This window comes from Grampus griseus (genome assembly GCF_964374135.1).
Source record: "Grampus griseus genome assembly, chromosome: 17".
NCBI lineage: Eukaryota > Metazoa > Chordata > Mammalia > Artiodactyla > Delphinidae > Grampus > Grampus griseus.
The window spans coordinates 66,750,981-66,774,233 of NC_139011.1; the positions used below are offsets into that span (position 1 = coordinate 66,750,981).

The 23,253-nt window shown below is 47.3% G+C and overlaps 1 protein-coding gene across 1 annotated transcript; it reads left to right on the forward strand.

The window, feature by feature from the left end:
• Nucleotides 1–6,137: 6,137 nt before the first annotated feature.
• On the forward strand, nt 6,138–21,728 carry PRDM14 (PR/SET domain 14; the record flags this gene model as incomplete). The annotated part of the gene is made up of 7 exons (XM_082674677.1): nt 6,138–6,837; nt 7,397–7,450; nt 7,543–7,700; nt 8,883–9,153; nt 13,745–13,947; nt 19,026–19,127; nt 21,501–21,728. The coding sequence occupies 7 exons, from the start codon at nt 6,138–6,140 to the stop codon at nt 21,726–21,728; spliced, it is 1,716 nt and encodes a 571-aa protein (XP_082530803.1).
• Nucleotides 21,729–23,253: the final 1,525 nt, after the last annotated feature.

A 23,253-nucleotide genomic window follows, 5' to 3' on the forward strand; every position in this document is an offset into this window, starting at 1 on the left:
ATCGACGTACTCCTGGCAAAAGCAAACCATTAAAGGTGGGGCGTGGACAGGAGCCAAAACCTCAAGGTCCATTTGAAGTCTTCCAAATAGGCTTCAGATAATTACCCTCTACCCACTACCCCCTCACAGTGGGGTATGACTGCTGGCCAGATGTTTTTTTCAGGGTGCATCAAAACTTTTCACTGTCACCCCAATATTCACAGCAGCACTATTTATAACAGCCAAGACATGGAAGCAACCTAAATGTCCATTGACAGATGAATGGATAAAGAAGATGTGTTAAAATATGTACAATGGAATATTACTCGGCCATAAAAAAGAATGAAATAATGCCATTTGCAGCAACATGGATGGATCTAGAGATTATCATACTAAGTGAAGTAAATCAGACAGAGAAAGACAAGTATCATATGCTGTCACTTATATGTGGAATATAAAAAAATGATATAAATGACCTTATTTACAAATCAGACACAGACAGACTTAGAAAACAAACTATGGTTACCAAAGGGGAAAGGTGGGAGTGGGGTGAATAAATTAGGAGGTTGTGATTAACATACACACTACTATATAGAAAATAGATAATCAACACAGACCTACTGTATAGCACAGGGAACTCTACTCAATACTCTGTAATAACCTATATGCGAAAAGAATCTGAAAAAGGATATATGTATACATGAATCACTTTGCTGTACAGCTGAAACTAACACAACATTGTAAACCGACTATACTCCAATATAAAATAAAAATTAAATTTAAAAACTGTTTAAAAAAAACCCACAAACATACAAACTCTTCAGCTGAGGATCAAATAAATTAACTTGCCCAAAAACAAACAAACAAAAAATACACAAAAAACCTTTTCACTGTCAAAGAGCTAAGGCTCTAACAGTACACTAAATAGTACATTCTGGGGGCTTCCCTGGTGGTCTAGTGGTTAGGACTCCGTGCTTCCATTGCAGGGGGTGTGGGTTCCACCCCTGGTTGGGGAACTAAGATCCCCACATGCCACGCAGTGTGGCAAAAAAAAAAAAAAAAGAAAAGAAAGGTACATCCTGTATGATTATGATGGTTTAGAACAAGCAAAACTCATCTGTGGGGAAAGAAAACAGAACAGCTGCCTCTGGGGTTGGTGGATACAGGGTTCACCTGGGAAGGGGATTGGAGGACTTTCTGGAATGACACTCTCTATGTTTTGATAGGAGGTGGAGATACACTGATTTATGCAACTGTCAAAACACATGGTGCATGAGATGTGTGCATGTCATCATATACAAATTTTACCTTAAAAAAAAACCATAAACAAATATTGCACTTTAGTTAGTGATATGCATGTTGAAATAATTTAGGGATGAGGTATACTGATGGCCGCAGTAGCTTCCTATTCCCTTCAAAGACTTCCTAGTACTCCTTCAATAAAGTCTTGCAGGTAATGATGTAAGGAAACTTCCATCTTCACAGGTGTTTTTGCAAGACCTGGCCTCTGCTGATTCTCCAGCTTTCCTAGCTGTCTTTTCCACAGGAAGCATCCTTCATTTCTGTGAATCAGACACACTCCTTCTAGGCCTCAGAGCCTTGGCACCAAGGGTTCCTCTAAACCTGGAACACCACTTGCTCTCATCACCTAGTTAATCTCTAGAGATCTTTCACACCTTCTGTCCTCTCAGCCTAGGTCAGGACATGCTCTTCTTCCCTTTCATTGCTTCTTTATGGTTTCTTCTTTGCTCCCATCACATAGGTACACTTTCGTCAAATATTTACACAAATATTTATCTTCCTCATAAGACTGCTTTGGGGACCAGGGCTGGACAGAGCTGCTTCGCTCACAACTGTATTCCCAGTGACCAGCACATCAAGAGCAAGGTGTTCAGGAATTTTGTTGGGTAAATAACTAGAAAGGAAATTAGAAAAAGGTAACCACTTTTCACGTGAGAGGTGGCAGCTTTAAAGGGTTGGCAATATTCCATATGAGGTGATGCTGTGGAGACACAGGGCACTCGCACTCACTGTTGATGGAGGTATAAACCAGGAGCAGTTTGAAGTACCTATCAAAATGTTCAAGGTTGATACCGTTGATCCAGAGATTTCACACCTCGGTATTTATTCTGCACAGCACAAATAAGTAGTTGTATAACAATGTTCCCAGAAGTAGCTTGAAGTGTTGAAAAACTGACAACAACTTAAATACCTTTCTAAGAGGAGGCTGAAAAACTAAGGTATACTCATAAAATTAATTTCTGCACCATGCAGCCATTGCAGGGAATGAAGTTAATACGAATATACTGTTAGTAACAATAACTAGTGGATAGTGAGAAAAGTTGCATAAAAGTCTAAAGTAAAATCACATTTTGTTTTTTAAAAAATCACACATATATAAACACAGTTTAAAAGGCTGGTAGGGACTTACTTGCCTGGTGGTCCAGTGGTTAAGACTCCACGCTTCTAGTGCAGGGACCCCACGTTCGATCCCTGGTGAGGGAACTAGAGCCCACATGCCACAAGTAAAATGATCCTGCATGTCGCAGACCCGGCGCAGCCAGATAAAAAAAAAAAAAAAAAAGGTATTTTTCAAAAAAGTAATGGAACTAGGGAATAAGCTAAACTGTTAGCTTTATTTCTGGAGGGTTAGGGATGAGGGGTGGGCAGGGATTTCCACTCTTTATCGATTTCTCTAAAGTTTAAACAAGCAAGCCTATAATTTAAAATATATTTTTTAAAATATTTTAAACTCTAGGGCTTCCCTGGTGGCGCAGTGGTTGAGAGTCCGCCTGCCGATGCAGGGGACACGGGTTCGTGCCCCAGTCCGGGAAGATCCCACATGCCGCGGAGCGGCTGGGCCCGTGAGCCATGGCCGCTGAGCCTGCGCGTCCGGAGCCTGTGCTCCACAACGGGAGAGGCCACAGCAGTGAGAGGCCTGCGTACCGCAAAAAAAATAAAAATAAAATAATTTTAAACTCTAGAATCTTTTCAGAACAAGGCTCGACGGTAAAGCTCACGTTGCCTGTTCAAAATTAAATCTACAACCAGTGAGCGACTTCACTAAAAGATGGCCTCCTGAGGACCTGACACCCACGGACCACCCAAGCGCCGGCGCATCAGTCTTTAAATCCTACGGGTGAGGTCTGGGAGGAAGGAAGGAAGATACAGTAAATGGAGGTGGGTCGTAGGGGTCCTGGGGTGGGTATGACTCCGGAAGGAAGACGGCAGCATAATTTAGTCTGCTTTTCCAAGTACCTGATCCTCCGCAGAGGCTCTCGGGACAAGAGTCGTCGGATACTTTTCACCTATTAGCGAAGATTCTAAGAACTCGGGTAGAGGCAGAGAATCTAGAACAAGGGGTGAAGGAAACCCTGGGCTCCTTGTCACCCCCTCCCGGTGGGGAAAACCACGCGCCGCCCCTCCTCTCAGACCCTCATGGCGACTGGGAAACGGGTCTGCACGCGGGCGGCGCGGGCGGCCCCGACGGCGTCGGGCGGGCGCGTTGACTTGACCCCGCACGTGGGCGCGGCCGGCGGCAGGGAGAAGCAGCCGGGCGCCCCCACCCCGCGCCCTCGAAGAAACCGCGAGGCCCCGTGCCCGCCTTCCGTCCTCCCCGCGGCCGCGCGGGCACTGAAGGCTACAAGGTCAGGTCCCCGGGGCCCAGGGAGGAGGCGCCCGCCGCGCCGCGGCTGCTCTGGAAAGCGGGGTGGGTCACGGAGGAGGTCCCGTTCCACCGCAGACTTCAGGACCTTCGGCGGCGTCCCTCGGCCGGATGGATGCTGCCTCCTTTCCTTCCTTCCACGTTTGAAACGACCCAGCCAAGGCCAGGCCGGGCGTGAGGGTTTCCGTCTCTCCTTTCAACCCGCACGGCGGCGCCCAGACGCAGGGAGTGCTCGCCCCATTTTGCAAAGAGGAAGCGAGGAAACTGGCCAAGGTCACCGGGCAAGACCAAGGTTTCCCCCACCCTAGATGCTTCCCTGTGTGAATGTGAATGGGCCTAAGTGCTCCTTTCTTTCCCTCAATGGCCGGAGAGAATGAAAATGCGGTCTTGGAGCGCCAGGTATGGGCCTGAAAAGCCCCGCGCGTCCGAGGTGGCGAGCCTTCCCGGGGGAAAGGGACCTCGGTGGCGGCGCAAGGGCCGGTCCTCCGACAGCGACAGCTGCTTGAAAAGTAGAAGCCCCCGAGAGGTCTCAATACCCACCCGAAACCTTGGGAGCGGCACCGCCGCATCTAGGCGTCCCCACCTGGGACCTGAGGGGCGACGCCCGGCTTCCCACGAGGTGTCAGGGACAAACGTCTATCTGGTCCTCGGGGTTGGACGCGGCCTTCACCAGGCTCGGCTCTTGGGAACTGGAAGCCGAGAGGCAGGAGCGCGACCCCGGCACGCGAGTCCCGGCCTCACGAGCGCGGAGAGGCCTGTCTGGGGACCCCGGCCACCCTTGCCCGGGCTTAACTGCTGCCCCACCGCCAGCCTGGAGCCTCAACTGTGCCGGACCCAGAAAGCGGGGGGCGCGCGCTCGCGGCCGGGGTTCCGGGCAGGGTTTGCAGAAGTGAGGAGTTCGGTGCACGACCCCCTGGGGAGCGGGGCGAGTCGCGCGTCGGCCAATGGCCGCGGTGGGCGGGGAGGAGACTGGCCTGGGGACGTGCGTGGGCCGCGCGTCGCTTCCCCACCCTCGCGCTCTCTCGGTCCCGCGGCCCCGCCCGCCCGTCGCCCACCGCCCCGCCCGCTCGTCGCCCGCCGCCCGCCGCCCGCCCTCTTAAAACCGGCTCAGCCCTGCGGGCCCGCCCGAAGCCTACCGGTCCCGAGCCCGCGCCGCCCGTCTGCGGCCCGGTGGCGAGCGCTCCGCCGCTGCGCTCTCGAAGGTGGGTGCAGAGCCCGGCGCGCCGCTGTGGCCCGGGGCTGTCGTTCGCCGGGGTGGTCGGGAAGCGCCGGCAGCGGTCTCTGGCGCAGTTCGTTTTGGGAGGTTGTTTTGCCCTCTTGGAGCTTTTACTCCTTAAGCGGCTTTCAACCCCAAGTCGTAGATCCTCGGGGTGAGGGAAGGCCAGGAGCGGAGCGCCTTTGGGGGCTCAGGAGGAGACGGGCAGATGCCTTCGTCGTGGCTGACCTCTTCTCCTGACCCCGTGTTCTTTAATTTCTGAGTCACGACCCTGTTTGCTTTTCTTATTGGGCTCATTGATCTTGCCCTCAGGACCCGCCGGCTCTGAAGGGGCTCCATCCCCCAGCCTTGGTGAACTTATGTCCATCAAAACGCCGTCCTTTTGGGGTACGGGCGGCGGCGGCGCAGGGGCGGGAGCCTGCTCTTTCCCACCTGGCCTGGGGCTCGTCCTCGCCCGCTCCCGAGAGGCGACCCCAGCTTCCCTAAGCCCCCAGGTGGGATGACGAGTTTCCCGAGGGACTTGCGGGAGGTAGCGGGACTCGGCCCACGTGGGGAACCCGCGCTGGCTGCGGCGCTGGGAGGGAAGCCGAAGGCGGTGGCCTACTCCTCCTGGCAGCCCGGACCGCCCGGGTCCTCGGGGTCAGACCCGGGCTTCGCAGCGGGGCAGCCTCCCCCGACCTGCCCCTGGGCTGGGGGAGCGCGTCTCCTATGCGACCCAACCCGGGCCCTGGTCTCTGCCCTCCCTGCTAGGGACCCAGGACTGCCTGAAGCTGCTGCCCTCCCCCAAGCTCGGTCTTGCGCTCGGCTCCTGGCTCCGGGAGTGGGAAGGCCCTGCGGCCCCGACCCCCCCCCCCCGGAAAAGAGGATGTCGGGGACCGGGGAGAGGGCGGAAGAGGGAGCTTGAAACGGATTTGGCAGGAGCGGGGTTGGGGACGGATGTAGAGAGTGAGTGTTGGAAACGAGACCTGCTAGGTCAAGGCGTGCTTGGAGAGGGAAGGCAAAGGCGACACGTACCTGGAATTTGGAGTCGGGCAGAATGCCGACAGATTTTCGTTTTAGTTTGTTTTGTCTTTTTGGGGGCGGGTTGTTTGTTGCCGTTTTTGTTTCGTTTGCGGGTAGGTCTTGAGGGATCGAAGTGGGAAGTTTATCCGATTCCCTCCGACCCGGGGCTGCCTCGGGCGGTGGAGGCTGGGCAGGCAGGAGCCGGGCGCAGCGCCCCGCGCCCCTCACTCGGCCGCGCTTGCTCTTCCGCAGACCCGCCGCGCCCTGTGGCCCGGGATGGCTCTGCGGCTGCCAAGTGAGGCCGGACCCCAGGACAAGGGGTGCTACCCGCCCGACAGGCTCCAGAGCAGCCCCCAACGCCTGGCCGCCTACTACCCGCCTTTCCAGCCCTACAGCCACTACGGGAACACCCTAAGCGCCGCGGAGGAGGGTTTGCAAACTTTCCGGCAGCTGGAGGCCCTGTCCACGTCCCCGTCTCTGTCCCCCTTCGCCTTCCGGATGGCGCCTCCCTTGCTGAGCCCCGGCCTGGCCCTGCAGAGGGAGCCGCTCTACGACCTGCCCTGGTACAATAAGCTGCCGTCGTGGTACCCAATTCCCCACCGCCCCAGGGAAGTGCCGCACTTCCCGAACGGCAGTCGCGAGTTTACAGGCGCCTCCAGTGAAGACGCGGGCCCCGCTGGCGGCCGTAGCGACGGTGGCCAGTGCTGGGGACCTGAAATTTTCGTGCCGCCGCCCCCTGTGGATGCTTCGCTGTTCCCTGAGAGGCCGAAGCCCTCCCAGCTGTTACCGTGCTCCCCCAGAGAGCGCTCTGAGGATGGCCCCAAACTCGCGAACCAAGTCGGGAAGGCATCTCACCGTTACCACTTCACCCAGGAAGACCTGCACTTAGTTCTCTACGGGGTCATCCCCAGCCCTCAGAACTCAGCCCGCCTGCACCACGCGATTTCGGGCCTCCTGGTCCCCACAGACAGCTCAGGTAAAGGCAGTCCCCATGATCCGGGACTTGGGGGTGCGGGTGGGAGGCGGGAAGACAGGTGAGGACGGGAGGGGGCAGGGGCGCTTCCAAGTGGGTCCGAGGCTGTGCGAGTCCTGCAGCGGAGCGTAGGTGCTTCCATCAGAAGACGGAGCTGAGAATGGCAGGCTCACCTCCGAGACCCTATTTGCTTAACCGCATGACACCCAAGATTGTTTTAGTAAGAAGAGAAACGGTTCATGCGGGGCGGGCTGATCAGGCCGGCTCAGATTCTGCCGGGATGTGCAGGGTATCTGGGAGTCTCAAAATCAGCATTATCTCTGATCCTCAAGTTCCTTAAATTTGCAAACGGGGTTAATTACAACATAACCCACTAGAGTCGTTTTGAGTCTCATGTGAGAAATGGCGTATGTAAAAGGAGCAGGAAACCTAGAAAGGACAAGTAAACATCCAATTCGGGATAATGGTGAGCTCCAGGGAGTGGGGAGGACAGCGCCGTATGAAAGCATTTCATGATACATTTTTATCGAAAAAATAAAAATTTAACCCTGTCTTTTTCTAGGGTCTGGTTCTCTTCCTCGGACTCTGGATAACAACTCCCTTCAGCTACCAGAAGGTAGGCAGGGCTTCTCGGCTTGGATTTCTTTTCCAGCGCAAACGCAGTCGGTTTCCTCACTGGCTTTCTTTCCTGCCCTGGGTCTCTCCTAGGTCTCTGCCTTGGGCACACGAAATTCGGTGAAGTGGCACATTTTGGTGTGTTCTGCAGTAGCCCTGTCGCCAAAGGAGTCAGGTTTGGGCCCTTTCAGGGTAAAGTGGTCAACACCAGCGAAGTCAGGACACACGGAGACAATTCCCTGATGTGGGAGGTAAATGTGTTTGTGGCGGGTTGGCGGAGGGAGGTGGGTGGGAGGAAACCTTGGCCTCTGCCCCTCTGGGAGACCCCTGGACTGGGAGGGGGGCCCCCTCCGGGCAGTAATCTGCTGACTTGTGCTGCCTGTTTTGCAACATAAAGAGAAAGAAAGGCAAGCTGTTCAGTCCCTGAGGATAACATCTCTACATGGATTCTGTGTAATTTTGGGTGGCTTAAGGCATTTTCCTCTGAAGATGAGCCATGGAGTATACATTTAAAGAGTTAATACATTGGGTTATATGTATAGACAAAACCAAACACTTTAAATATTACAGAGTGATGCTAAGAATATGCCAGAAAGGACTAAGACCAGATTTAAAATTTTCGACGTCGTTCATCTAAAGAGGATTTTTAGAAAACTGATGCTCTTAACTCTGTCGGAGGCAGGATGGTAGGACTGCAGTGCGTCAGAACGTGTCAGATTAGCGCCCCTCGCCGTGGATTTCTACATCAAGGAATATAGTTGAGGAAAGTAATCTGAAATCCAGACTTCACGGGGCTGTTTGTAATAACAAAACATTGAAGACTGTAGTATTGCCCACAGCAGAGAAAGAATTAAATTATGGCTCCATCAATACACATGAAAACTAAATTGAGATAAAATACTACACTAATTGGTTGTCTTGAAGTGGTGGAATTAAATGGAACGTCCTGTTTCCCTTACCTCTGTTTATGAAACTAATATATGCTCACTCTAGAAATCTGGAAATCGAGGAAGTGATAAAAGTAAGAATCTTTTTAAAATGTCACACTACCTATAGAGGTCTCTTTAAGCTAATAAATCCATTTAGACTCAATCATATTGATAATAAATATATTCAGTAGGTCAAGTGTGAGTTTTGAATTATAATTTTTATTTTTTTATTTTTTTTTGCGGTACGTGGGCCTCTCACTGCTGTGGCCTCTCCCGTTGCGGAGCGCAGGCTCAGCGGCCATGGCTCACGGGCCCAGCCACTCCGCAGCATGTGAGATCCTCCCAGACCGGGGCACGAACCCGCGTCCCCTGCATCAGCAGGCGGACTCTCAACCACTGCGCCACCAGGGAAGCCCTTGAATTATAAATTTTTAATAAATAAATTTATTTTCTAGGTCAGACCAAAAAAATGTGCATTTCCAAACTTTGTTTGATTCCATTTAGATCTTTGAAGATGGTCATTTGAGCCACTTTATTGATGGAAAAGGAGGTGCAGGGAACTGGATGTCCTATGTCAACTGTGCTCGTTTCCCCATGGAGCAGAACCTGGTTGCAGTCCAGTGTCAAGGGCAGATCTTTTATGAAAGCTGCAAGGAGATCTACCAGAACCAAGAGCTCCTTGTGTGGTACGGAGATTGCTATGAGAAGTTTTTGGACATTCCCATGAGCCTGCAGGTCATAAAGCACGGGAAGCAGACGTCTGGGCCCTTGGAAGGTGAGTGCACGCTTTCGCCTCACCCAGTGAGGCCGTCTTAGTGGAAGGACTGGGCTCTTTCTCCAACTCAACACCTTCCTGCAGCCTTTCCACTTGCTTGTGGAACTTCTCCCTCCCAACACAACACTCAGAACACAAAACTGAGGGCGTCTCTCACCCGCTGGGCATTACCCAGCTGGAGGAAGATGCCCTCATCTTTCCAAAGCTGCTGCAGCTACTCCTCTTCACCAGTATACCTTTTCTTCTACTCCTTCACCCACTCCCAGAGAATAAAATACAAGTGAAATAAATGGATGCAACCTCTGCCTTAGGTGAGCCAGCTTCTGATTCATCTCTGCTGAGGCTCACACAACTCAGGAAGTCTAAGCTTTAGAGCACTGTTTTTCAAGTAGTGGGTTGCAGTATCTTAGCAGGGTGGGGGATTTGGTGGTAGAGACCAGTATTAAAGAAGAAAAAAAAAGAGAATAAGAATAAAATAGAATAGAAAATATTGACGTGAATCTCATTTAAGTTAAGGTTTTTGTTTCAAATGGATGTGTGCGAACTGGGTCTCAAGTATAAAATGTGTTTCTTATTGTGGGTCTCAGTCAACTTTGGGAAGCATGGAGCTAGACTCTCGCTCTCCAATTTTAATGTGGGTGTGAATATCTGGGGACCTTGGAAAGATGCAGATTCTCATTCGGGGCTGGGGCCTGAGATTCTGCATTTCTATCACATTTTAGTAGAAGGCAGCTAGAGGACTACCAACCCACTCTCTGGGAACGAGCCTCTGGAATTTGCATTTTAAAAAAGCTCTTTGAGGGCTTCCCTGGTGGCACAGTGGTTGAGAATCTGCCTGCCAATGCAGGGGACATGGGTTCGAGCCCTGGTCTGGGAAGATCCCACATGCCGCGGAGCAGCCTGCCCCGTGAGCCACAATTACTGAGCCTGCGTGTCTGGAGCCTGTGCTCCGCAACAAGAGAGGCCGCGATAGTGAGGGGCCCTTGCACCGCGATGAAGAGTGGCCCCCGCTCGCCACAACTAGAGAGAGCCCTTGCACAGAAACGAAGAGCCAACATAGCCATAAATAAATAAATAAAATTTTTTTAATTAAAAAAAAGAGCAAAATCCCTTTAAAAAAAAGAAAAAGCTCTTTGAGCGGTTGATTTTTACATCTGCAAAGGCCTGGGAACCACTGATCTTATAGGTGGGACCAGACAAATGCAAGTTACTGTAATATGTGTAATCAGATAGAAGACCATCTTACTATGTTAGAGCAAATGTCGTAAGTAGCAGGTAAAAGAGAATGTGAATTGCATTCATCACACTGCAGTGATGGTCTGCATGCAAGTCTCCCTGCTAGACTGAGACCCTTCAGGGCAGGAGACAATTCTAATAAATTTATTTATTTATTTATTTGGCTGTGTTGGGTCTTCATTTCTGTGCGAGGGCTTTCTCTAGTTGCGGCGAGCGGGGGCCACTCTCCATCGCGGTGCGCGGGCCTCTCACTATCTATCGTGGCCTCTCCTGCTGCGGAGCACAGGCAGGCTCAGTAGTTGTGGCTCACGGGCCCAGCTGCTCCGCGGCACGTGGGATCTTCCCAGACCAGGGCTCGAACCCATGTCCCCTGCATCGGCAGGCAGATTCTCAACCACTGCGCCACCAGGGAAGCCCAGGCTGCTGTGGATCCCCATGTGCATTGAAGGAAGGAGGAAGACTGGGCTAAACTGGGGAAAGCTGCTTAGGGATGTGGAGAAATAAAAGATGAGTTAGGCAGGGAGAGGCAAGGCAATTCAGGCTTGGGGAATAGTGAAGCCAAGGGCAAGGATGTGTTCACCAGGGATTCGGAGGTGACTAATGAGCAGTCTCTTTCTAGAAGCCAAATAATGAGGGGCTGTTGAACTGTTTCGGTAACTGTCTTCTCACTACCCCAATAAATGGACGGACGGCGTGGGGTGCGCCTGAGGGTAAGATGGCAGGATTCTCTTGAGTCTGGACCTCACAGTTGCCCCATACTTGGCGCCAAGCCAAGACTTTTTGGTCACTTCCAGAAATGTTCCAAGTGCTTTTTTGAAATAAAAGTGAAAAGTGGATTTGAGAACGATACATGCTTGATAACGCAAAATAGAATCGTTATCCTTTTGAAAAATTATTCAGCACTCTGCATCAGAGTCGTTAAAATGTTCATAACCCTGGATATATCAGTAACGTATCAGTAATACTTTTCTGGAAATTTATCTTCAGGAAATAGTCCAAAAGGAAAAGCTTTGTCCACAAGGATTTTTAATACAGCGTCACCCCTGTTTGTGAAAAGTCACGAACAACCTAAATGCCCAATATTAGAATAATTAAGTAAATGATGATATATTAACATGGAATAATATACAGGCATCAGAGATCCCGATCATATAAGCAACAGGGCCTGCAGTTATCCGTGCTCCACTTCTGAACCAAATTATATCCGAGGCTTATTGGCACTGTTAACGATGATGTGTAAATATTTAGGATAACTTGTGGCAGAGAACTTGTAAACAACTCAATTGGTTGGGAAGACTAATGGATAAATTCATTTGTTTTCTGTTAATAGGAATGTTTGGGGATAGGATGAAAAGGAAAGAAAAATCAAAATTCCTCTGTCCTCTCAAAAGAAAGGTCTTGTTTTCAAAGGCTTTTGGTGAGGCTTGATGGGAACCTTCCCCTTGAAGGTCTTGAGTGGGAGGGAAGGGCCTGGGCCCTATGTGGGCGGGTTATTTGAGTTTGCAAACCTGCCAAGTGTGTGTTTTGGGGGCTGAGGGTGTGGAATGTGTAGACAGCTCTCAGTCGTTACCAAACTCTGTCTGAACGGTGTGTCTGTAGTGGGACAGAAAGCATAATTTTTGGTATCGAGAAACCTCTTGGCTGAAAAGCCTGAGATGGGAGGCAGGAAGAAGCAAAAGAAACAGGACGAAATTAGGTTAAGATAAATTTCCAAGGACCTGAGCAGAGAACGGAGGCAGCCGAAGCCTACTTAGTCAGGGTGAGGGTGCTCCGTCATTTCTGCCTAAGTGGCGGTTCTCATGCAGATTTACTGCCGAGCCCTCATTCTGAATTCTGGTGTGCCTTCATGCTTTGATTTGTAAAGATCGCTGACCCTGTCTTGTAGACCCCCTCTTCCTACCCCAGGAAGCAGGAAGGCCAGGTATTTCTAACCAATGAAAATTCTAGCTCCGAGCAAAAACCATCCCAGCAGGGAGATTCTGAGAGTATTAGCACCTCAATGAAAGCGATAGACAAGACTGGGCAATGGATCTTCCTGATGTTGGTGGTTGCCTTCCTGGTTATTTACTTAATAAAATGATTTATTTCCTCAGCCACCTGTTAAACATGCCTGGGACGCAGTTATCAACTAACAGAACCCCCGATGGATAGCTTCCCTGCTGTTCCGATGCTAACTAAAAAGATTTCCACCTTCACACTCTTGCATATACTCACTCCTGGCTGTTTTCTGCCTCCCTGGGGCCAGACAATGAGGTTTCAGGGATGCATTCACAGTCAAAACCACTTTATGCTCTGGAATCCAGAGTGTCCTCGGCAGGGATGCTTTTGTAGGTGGCCCTGGTCCTCTCCCCTTCCCCCAATACATAGACACCCCTGAGCCTGGCACCTCCTTTGCTAGAGTCGGCTGAACCCTCTCTAACCTCTCCCCCACCTCTCTTATAAAAATGGGTTTACCTTTCTCAGTCTGTCTCTCAGTGATGGTATCACTTGTTGATAAGAAGTCAGTAAGTGTTAAGGTTAAATTAATCATCACAATAACCCTATGTATTAGTTCCAGAATCTTCCTTAAAAGTTCAGAGAAGTAGACTATAAGCTAAAAGGGCACCTATGTCTTCGTAAATGGGGTCAAATGGAACAGAACTCGTGAAGCCTGGGGAGAAGCTATGGGTGTCCATCAGGGTCCTGGGTGAACGGCTTTGAACTTGTAGCTCTCAGGCCGATCTGAAAGGGACAAATACGGTAGGTATTTGGTATGTGAACCTTGTAAAGAATGCCAGTCAGGAACTGTAGGACTGACCTGCTCGTAAACAGCGCCAGAGGAAGGGCTTCTTCAACACATATATTTCGGGAACAAAAGGTAAGAGAACCTATAGATTAAGAGATTGGAGAGACATAGCCTCTGTGGACAACACATAGGCTTTGAATCCTACATTGAATCAACTGACTGTAAAATAATAAAACATGTATGCATGTGTGTACGCACATAAATATATATGTTTCTATTAAGGAATAAGGGTTGACTGTTTAGGTATGACAATGGCATTATGGTTATGCATTTTAAAAAGTCGTTATCTATTAAAGATTATGGTTTGAGATGTTTATGAACCAAGTGAGAAATTAGTGTTAAAAAGAATCCATTATGAAAAACAAATAATCCCTTATGGAGGGAAGTCACATAAGTGAGTTGGTCGTTGTCAAAGCTTGGTGTCTGGGCACATGAGGGCTTATTCCATTATTTTGATTTTGGTATATGTTTTAAATTTTTTGTAATAAAAAGTTGTAAAAAATCATCTTGAAGAAAATAAGAATGAAGGAAGGTAGCTGACCGAGTGACTTATCCCCCTGTGTTTGACAGAGTCTGCAGAAGGGTACAGGTGTGAAAGATGTGGAAAAGTATTTACCTACAAATATTACAGAGACAAGCATCTCAAGTACACCCCCTGTGTGGACAAGGGTGACAGGAAATTCCCCTGTTCTTTATGCAAACGGTCCTTTGAGAAGAGAGACCGGCTCCGGATCCACGTCCTTCACGTTCATGAGAAACATCGGCCTCACAAGGTAAGAGTCGGGGTGGCGAGTGACCCTGCCCTTCGCTCCAGCACTCTGCTTTCATGCTGCTTCCCCAAACCCCTGGGTGAACACCGAGGGCCTCCTGCGTGCATGTTGCTGGGACACGACACCAGGTGGGAAGATGGGACAGGGTGTCTGAAGGAGGTGACAGTGCTGTGGAAGAGCAGACATGAACTAATGCCATGACACCCGGGTGTGAGGATGGAGGTACATGGTAGACAGGGACAGAGGAAGGGTGTCCTTCTACCTGGACACGTGGGTTATGAAAGGCCTCGTAGACAGGTGGCCGTGAGAAGAATCTAGGACAGTGGAGTGTCTGGTTTATATCTTAGATGGGGTTGATTGGCTGGGGTGGGGGGCGTTCGAGATATTCCAGGTGGGAAAGACCCTGGCCTGTGGTTTTAGGTAGCTACACCTTCTTCCATGATGTGTGCAATGTTGTGTTAATTTCTGCTGTACAGCAAAGTGACTCAGTTATATACATTCTTTTTCACATTCTTTTCCATTGTGGTTTATCACAGGATATTGAATATAGTTCCCCATGCTGTAGAGTAGGACCTTGTTATTTATCTATCCTGTATATACTAGTTTGCATCTGCTCCTCCCAAACTCCCAATCATTTCCTCCCCCTTGGCAACCACAAGTCTGTTCTCTGTGTCTGTGAGTCTGTTTCTATTTCCTAGATAGGTTCATTTGTGTCATATTTTAGATGCCATATACAAGTGATATCATATGGTATTTGTCTTTCTCTTTCTGACTTACTTCGCATAGTATGATAATCTCTAGGTTCAATGTGCAGGCATATTGATAGTTACAGGCGAGGATGAAACATGGGCACAGTCCAAAGGTTGGATGGCCTCTATGCCATGCCAAGGATTTTGTAAGGCAGAAAAGCAATGGTGGATTTAGGGAGTCGTTTTCCACCATTCTGGATACCTGGTGGCTCTGCCAGGCTTGGTGTAAGAAAGTGCTGACTACCACTGGTCTTAATTAGGAGAAAGAGGCTGAGGCTTGGGTACAGACAGCTTCGGGTTGGACTCCTGCCCTGTCAGGACTCCTCCAAGCTCCCAATTTTCTCCATTTAAAAACAGAGTAGTCATCATAAAACTGCTCTTGTCTCTCCCCTCCTGTTCACAGTGAAGCTTCTGGAAAAATCACAATCACTGGACTATATACTCCTGTAAAATCTGAGTATTTTTACAATTATCATGTATTATTTTTGTAAGAATATTTTTAAAAAATATTTTAATTTATTTTTATTTTTGGCTGTGTTGGGTCTTTGTTGCTGCACGTGGGTTTTTCTGTAGTCGTGGTGAGCAGGGGCTACTCTTCGTTGCGGTGCGCGGTCTTCTCACTGCGGTGGCTTCTCTTGTTGCAGAGCACAGTCTCTAGGCACTCGGGCTCCGCGGTCGTGGCTCGCGGGCTCCAGAGTGCAGGCTCAGTAGTTGTGGCGCACGGGCTTAGTTGCTCCACGGTATGCAACTAGAGAAAGCCCATGTGCAGTGACAAAGACTCAACACAGCCAAAAATAAATGATAAAGGAGTGGTGGGTCTTACAGTTGGTGAGATGGAGCATTTAAGATATTTGTTGGGACTGCTGCAGCCAGATCAAAAGATGTCTGCTTAAAAGCAGAAGCTGCAGGATTAGTGTTTGTTTGTTTGGTTTGGTTTGGTTTGGTTTTTTGACCAAAATAGAATGCAGGAAAAGGTTATCTGAGTCAGGTCAAGAAATATACAGTAGAATGTTACGTGGGTCATTTTAAACACTGAGGACAATGGTGGGTCTTGGACTGGGGTTCAAGGAGAGTAGCCGTAGGAAGTACTGCTGGCTTTGAAATCGGGGGACCATAGACCAGGAGGTCCAGAGATGACGGGAATGATGGGAAGAGGTGTAAGCTGGTAGTAGTAAAGTGAATGTCTTGGGCTTCCAAAGAGGAGAGGTCTGATGGTAGAGTGGAGGGATAGTAATTTTATTTTATTTTTTAAACTATTTATTAATTTATTTTGTCCACGAGGCATGCGGGATCTTAGTTCCCTGAGCAGGAATAGAGCCCGTGCCCCCTGCAGTGGAAGCTTGGAGTCTTAACCACTGGACCGCCAGAGAAGTCCAGGATAGTGATTTTAAAAGGCTATAGAAGGGGGTGCATCCTCTTAACACTGAGTGTTCCTGAGAGTTCTTAGTACAATATTTCTCTTTGCAAACTCTCCCTGAATGGTGTGATCCTTTATCATGACCATAAGTACCATTTAAATGGTTTCAACTCTCTAGCCAGAATTCTGTCCTGAGCCTGAGGACAGAGTCCTGTCCCAGCTGCTCTTCTGACGTCTCAACCTGAGTTTCCCCGGCACTTCCCCTTCCTTCGTCATGTTCAGAAGACTGAGATTTTCTTCTTTTATCTTTACTGCTAAACATATTTTATTCTCTTTTAGTTTTCTTTATTTCATATACTTTAATTTGAGTACTTAACTTTCAAGATGATAAAGTATATTTAATTTCTGCAGGAGCCCCAAATAAAACGTTTGATTTAATTTGAACAGGAAAAAAAAAAAAAAAGCTCAAGTGAAACAGACAGGCAGAACTTCAGATAAATGATTTTTTAACAAGATCAGCTGCTGAAAGAGAAAAAAATTACTGATTTAAAATATCAGAAGATGTTGGGTGTATAACCAACAGTGAAAAACCTTGTATTACCCTCCTTCCAGCGTTTAAAGCCTAAACAACCTCCTTTTCACATGATTTGTCAGGCAAAATTAATGAATAACAAAATAAAAATATCGGAGGAAGCCCTTGTAGTCCATCACAATGACTATAAAGAGCTCATACATAGATTCAGAATGTCAGTTCTCTCCAACTTTTTGAAACACCTGACCAATGGAGAGAGGGCTTTGTTTTTTTCAGAAGGTGTTGTTTCTTTTCTCCATGACTTGTTCAAATTGATGCCAGACTTTAACTTTCTTTGTATTTTGCCTTTGACTTCCTTGCAAGCTTTTGTTTTTGCTAGGATTTTTAATTGCAAGTGATAAGTTTAGTTTCTTACTTATATAACTTGTATAATATTTACATTCTTGAAATTATACTCATTTCTTTTTTAAATCAGATTCTGATTTGAATTTGTTCTGATTTGAACCAGTTGCTCCTTAGGCCTGTAAACTGTCATTTGGATATCTTTCATTACCTTCCTTAGTTCCACTGATTCTTCTATGCCACTCTTTCTCTTTCTTGATTTCTCTTTTTATATTACTGGGGCATGTCTTCAAGTAATCGTTTTTAACAGTGCACAGTGAAACATTTTCTGAGTCCTTCGAGGATATTTTACTCACATACGTCTTTGATAGTTTGGCTGGATATGGAATTTTAGATAGGAATAACTTTTCTGTAGAATTTTTAAAGAATCATTTCTTCTACCATTTGATGCCAATCTGGTTCTTGTTTCTTTGTAAATAACCAGTTTTCTGCTTTGTGAAAATTGTTCTTTAACTTTTGAGTTCTGAAATTTTAACAGAATGTTTTTTTCTTTCTTTCCTTTTTTTTTTTTTTCTTCCTGCTTTGTAATCAGTAGAAGACAAAGTATTCTTTCCACCTGAAGGCACAAGTCATAAGCTCAAAGGAATTCTCTTGTTCTTTCCTTGGCTATTATCTGTCTTCGATTTTTGCTCTCTCCTGAGATTCCTTTTAGCCAAATGTTAGGTTGAATCTACTTCCCTGTACTTGACTTTTAATTTTTCTTCATCTGCATTCTCTGAGAGTTCCCGAACCTTAATTTTTATGTCATGTATTCAGTCTTTAGCAGTCAGCTGAGTCTATTACATACAGCATTTCTATTCTATACTTTTCTGTTGTTTATTTTTAATTTCCAAGAACAGTTTCATGTTCTAATTGCTCCCCTTTTATAATTGATCTGTTCTTTTTGCAATATGAACTTCAACATCTGACTGTTTTTGCTTTAGTAACGACAATACATGCTCGTTATTAAAACGTCAAGTAGTAAAGAAAAATTTAAAAAGACTTAAAATCCACCCCAGAGGGCTTCCCTGGTGGCGCAGTGATTGAGGCTCCGCCTGCCGATGCGGGGGACGCGGGTTCGTGCCCAGGTCCGGGAAGATCCCACATGCCGCGGAGCGGCTGGGCCCGTGAGCCACGGCCGCTGAGCCTGCGCGTCCGGAGCCTGTGCTCCGCAACGGGAGAGGCCACAACAGTGAGAGGCCCGCGTACCGCAAAAAAAAAAAAAAAATCCACCCCAGAATCTCACCATCTAAAAATACCCAGGCTCTCGTTTGTGCCCATAAGGACACCTGGGGAACAGGGTCCAGAAACACAATAGTTTCCTTTACTTGGTTCAGAATTCCTGAGAAGATTGGACAGAAGTCGTCAGGGTCAAGAACACAGAGAAATGACAGGAACTGTTCACAGCAAGTGACTGTACCACATGCTCTCACTGGCCCCCCAAAATATTACCCTTTTTTTGTAGGTGCATGTGTTGAGTCATCTGTCACCTGTATTGCCACTTTGGTCTACATATTCGTCCCTACCCCCACTAGATTGTTCCTCCTTGTCTCTAGCAAAGTGCTGAGAGGTTCTCCATAAATACTTGTTGAATTAATTGCTGGGGGCTTGCAATTTACTCACAGCCTTGTGAGGAAGGCAAGACAGGTATTTTTTGCCCATGAGGAAAATTGGGGAGACAAAGATTCCGAGTTTTAACTGATTTGTTCTGGTCACACAGCTACTTGTTGACAGAGCAGGACAAATTCAGGCCTCCGTATACACTGCCGTTTCACATCTGAAGCAGCTCACTTAACCCGAAGACTTCAGACGAACTGCCTTAGCCACAGCATTAGCAGGCTCTGGGCCAGAACCCATGCTGCCAGGTTCTTCCCTGTAGTCCCGGGATGCCTTTCTCCCGTCTCAACTAGACCCTCAGCCTGGGTCTGCTTGATCCTCTGCCTACAGATGTGCACAGAATAAGTACAATAGTTAGTTCTTCCCCCCCAGATAAATATAATGGTGAAATAAACTTGTTAAAGGGAAGACGTGGTTTCAACTATATTTTTCTTTTTCGTTTTAGTGTTCTACGTGTGGGAAATGTTTCTCTCAATCTTCCAGCCTAAACAAACACATGAGAGTCCACTCTGGAGACAGACCCTACCACTGTGTGTATTGTACAAAGGTAAATGGAACCTTCTTTTAAGGGATCTGCCTTGAGCCCTGATTGGGTGTCCATGGATAAGAACTTGCAGCATAAACCCTAGCTTATAAGAGTTACTGGTAAATTAGTTCATTGTCAGCCCATCCCCAATTTCCACCCCCCAGATTATACTCCTGTTTGCTTACAATGATCAGATGCCACCTACTACTGCCAAATTGGCATCTAGGGCATTTGTCATGGAATAGACCCTAAGTTTACAGGAGCCCGATGGTAGCAGACATGATTATGCAGTCTTTGAAAGTACAGACTCTGGGCTTCCCTGGTGGCGCAGTGGTTGAGAGTCCGCCTGCCGATGCAGGGGACACGGGTTCGTGCCCCGGTCCGGGAAGATCCCACATGCCGCGGAGCGGCTGGGCCCGTGAGCCATGGCCGCTGAGCCTGCGCGTCCGGAGCCTGTGCTCCGCAACAGAGAGAGGCCCGCGTACCGCAAAAAAAAACAAAAACAAAAAAGTACAGACTCTTACATGCTGCTGATCTAAATTTCTAGAGCAGTTTTGCTGAAGTGGCATCTAATCTTCATTATACAGAATAATAAGTGATAAAAATGAAGAGATAAAGACGTGGTTAGGGGTGGCTGGGCTAGAAACAAAAGTCTGACCACGCCTTAAAAATATTATACTAAAACACCTCATGTTCCTTTTTGATGAGATACATTTGGGCTGTCCAGTGTGTACAGTGTAGCAAAATGGGGCTAAGACATAAGTAGGCCATACAGAGCCAGCACAGACCTAAGGAGGGTGGCCCTGGGTTTGTATGGATGAGGAATCTATCCTGAGGGGTGAATGCTCTCCCGCAGGATTTCCAGAGCAGGCTCAAAATATCCCACCACCCCTCCTCTTTCTGGCATTCTCATTCTGATCCTCACCTTGGTCTTCTGGCCAACCTGGGAATGCGAGGTGCCCGAAGAGGGAACTCAGTGCACTTGGGGCATCAATGAGCTGTTTGGCATTCTGACTTACTGTCACCTAAGCTGATGGAGACTGTCCTTGTCTGGGTGTCCTAGACACCTACACCTTGTGCTCCTTACTGAGCAGTGGGCCAACCCCATGCATGCCCAGCCCCCCAAATCCAAGGTCACTGGTTAAAGCCGGTGTTTTGTATCTATGTCGATGGACCCCCAATAAATGGAGTCATTACATCGCTAATAAATACTTGAAAGTGACAAAGGTCAGAGCAGAGTATTGAATTAGGGGAAAGGTTATAAATAAGGGAAAGAAAAGACAGGTAAAAACAGCAAAGTGCTTGGGACTCTGAAATGGTACTATTTGGCCATTTTTTTAAGAACTAAACTTGTAACCACCATACAACCCAGCAGTTGCTCTCCTGGGCACTTATCCCGGAGAAATGAAGGTCTATATGTTTATACGAAAACCTGTACACAAATGTTAATAGCAGCTTTATTCATAGAAGCCCCAAACTGGAAATAACACAGATGCCTTTCAATGGGCAGGTGATTAAACAGACTGTGGTTCATCCACACCATGAAATACTCCTCAGCAATCAGAAAGGATGAGCTGTTGTACACGAAACAACCTCCGTGAATCTGCGGAGAACTATGCTGAGTGAGAACAGCCAATCCCAAAAGGTCACATACTGTATGCTTCCCTGTAAGTGACATTCTTGAAATAACAAAATTATAGAAATGGAGAACAGATTCGTGGTTGCCATGGTTTAAAAGTAGGAGTGGGAGGGAACTATGTGTGGCTGTCATAGGGCAACATGAGGGTCCTTGTGATGGAAACGTTCTGTATCTTGACTCTGTCAATGTCAGTATCCTGGTTGTGATACTGTCCTATAGACTTGTAAGATGCAACCATTGGGGACAACTGGGTAAAGGGTACACAGAGTCTCTGTTGTTTCTTATAACTGCACGTGAATCACGATTACCGCAAAAAGTTTAAGTTAAAAAAAAAAAGAAGAAGAAAGAAACCAATAAGGTACCCATTTATGCAAAGACATTGGCCAGTATTAGCTACTCCTTCTGTAATTCAGTTCATCTTGGAGTGTGATCCCAGGACCACCTGCTTAAATGCAGTTTCTTTATTACCCCAACGGGTGTACTCATCGGGTCAGTCTGCATTTTTGACTAGACCCCCAGGTGATCTTAACCATTGAAAAGCCACTGTTCTAACCAGTGACATGTCCATCGTGTCCTTCTTTATTAAGGCTACACCTGTTGACCGAGCGTGCCCTATAGCATTAAAGCCCAAGGTTCGCTGAATGGAGAACTAAGGGGTGACATAAGGATCGGTAACGGTGAACTTAACCCCTTTCTCTCACTGGTTGTCCAGCTGATGGAAGTTTACTTTTTCTCCTGCTTTCTGTCCTCTGCAGAGGTTCACTGCCTCTAGTATACTCCGCACACATATCAGGCAGCACTCCGGGGAGAAGCCCTTCAAATGCAAGTACTGTGGTAAATCTTTTGCATCCCACGCTGCCCACGACAGCCATGTCCGACGCTCGCACAAGGAGGATGATGGCTGTTCCTGTAACATCTGTGGAAAAACCTTCCCAGGTCAAGAAGCCTTCTACTCCCACATGAAGTTTCATGAAAACTGCTAGCCCTCAGAGAGTATGAGGACAGTGCCTCTGTATTTCTGTCTTGATATTTCTTGTTTATGGGTGTATCTTACAAACAAATGATAGTTAGATTGAGATGAGGAACAGAATAATGGAACTGACCAAGTAGCAGAATTTACCAGATTTATTGACTGTGGTTTTAACAGCTTTCACAGAAATGTCTTTCACAATTTCTGACAAGAATGGAGTTGTGTTGAATTCACCTAGAAATAATGAAAGCTGGCTGTTAATAGGGCTTAAAGGTCTGGAAACTCAACATCAACCCTGAAAGGGACTATATTTCATTTCAGGGACTAGGAACAAAGTCTTTGATTTCACGATTTAAAAAAAGGAGGCTTTTTCTCTACTGTTTGCCTCGGGCCCGCAATTGTAATATGTCTGTGGCTGTCCCCTGTTATGTTTCTTAACAGAATAAATTCTTTAAAGATCCATTCAAGCCAGAGCTTCATTCGTATTATAACTAAGTGTTCAGACATGAATTAGGCTCCCATTTTATTTGGATTCATTTTAAAACCCTTAGTTTCTACCCCTCCCCATCACATGACAAACGCCTAATGTTAACAGTTTGTTTAGCACCAAACAGAATTTCTTGGAGGACACAGAAGTTACTTACTCACCCTACCATCTGTGACCTTTAACAATTGGCGAAGAAAAATTATTACCAAATGAAGAAAGGCTAAAAATTGCAATAGGCTAAGAAATAAATAAATGTATTTATAGTGCTCTAGTTTTAAGCCTGATGAAGAGACAAGTGGGATATTTTTTGTAGGTCTTCTAATTAGCTGGTCCATACTAATATAGAGAGTGAAAAGAAAAACGTGCCACATACATTGTCACAAGGCTGGTGCAAGCTTGTGAAGAAGAATCTCTTCTAATGTGCAGGGAGACAGCAGACTCATCTCACGTGGGTCACAATAGCCAACGTCTATATAGAGCATGAACCCTATGAGACAGTGCCACTGAGTTACCACTTTACTGAAGGAAAGAAGGAAGTGTTCCAGCATTTGCCTCTAAGGGTCAAAGCCAGGTCGTCCTGACTCCAAAGCCCAGCCTCTTAATGAATCAGTTATGCTCAACTTATGAATCCTGCTAAGGAAAGAGCATTATTCTGTTGACTGTGCCATTCTTCCCTACTTTGGGGCAAGCAACAACAAACTTTTAAATATTCACATGGAAAATCGGGGACCAGAATAAAACTGCGCCGTAGGCAAGCGTAGCTATGTAGCTACCAGGTCACATCCCTAGCCGTGGTTCTATTGACTGCCTAGGATTTTTCTTCACCCTTTATTCGTGGTCCATGTCTCTCCAAATGGAGAGATTTCAATATGGAACAGATGCCCCTTCAGAGGGAGGCTCCTAGCTGCGGCAGAGTCCTTTGAGAAAGAGATGTAGTGCAGGTGGAAAAAGCAGTGACAGATTTTTCTCTGGGGAATGCCTGACTGTGATGACTAGGTCTGAGTAATGTATCCTAATGGGAGTGTGCCCTGTTGTTTCAGGACTGTTTTAG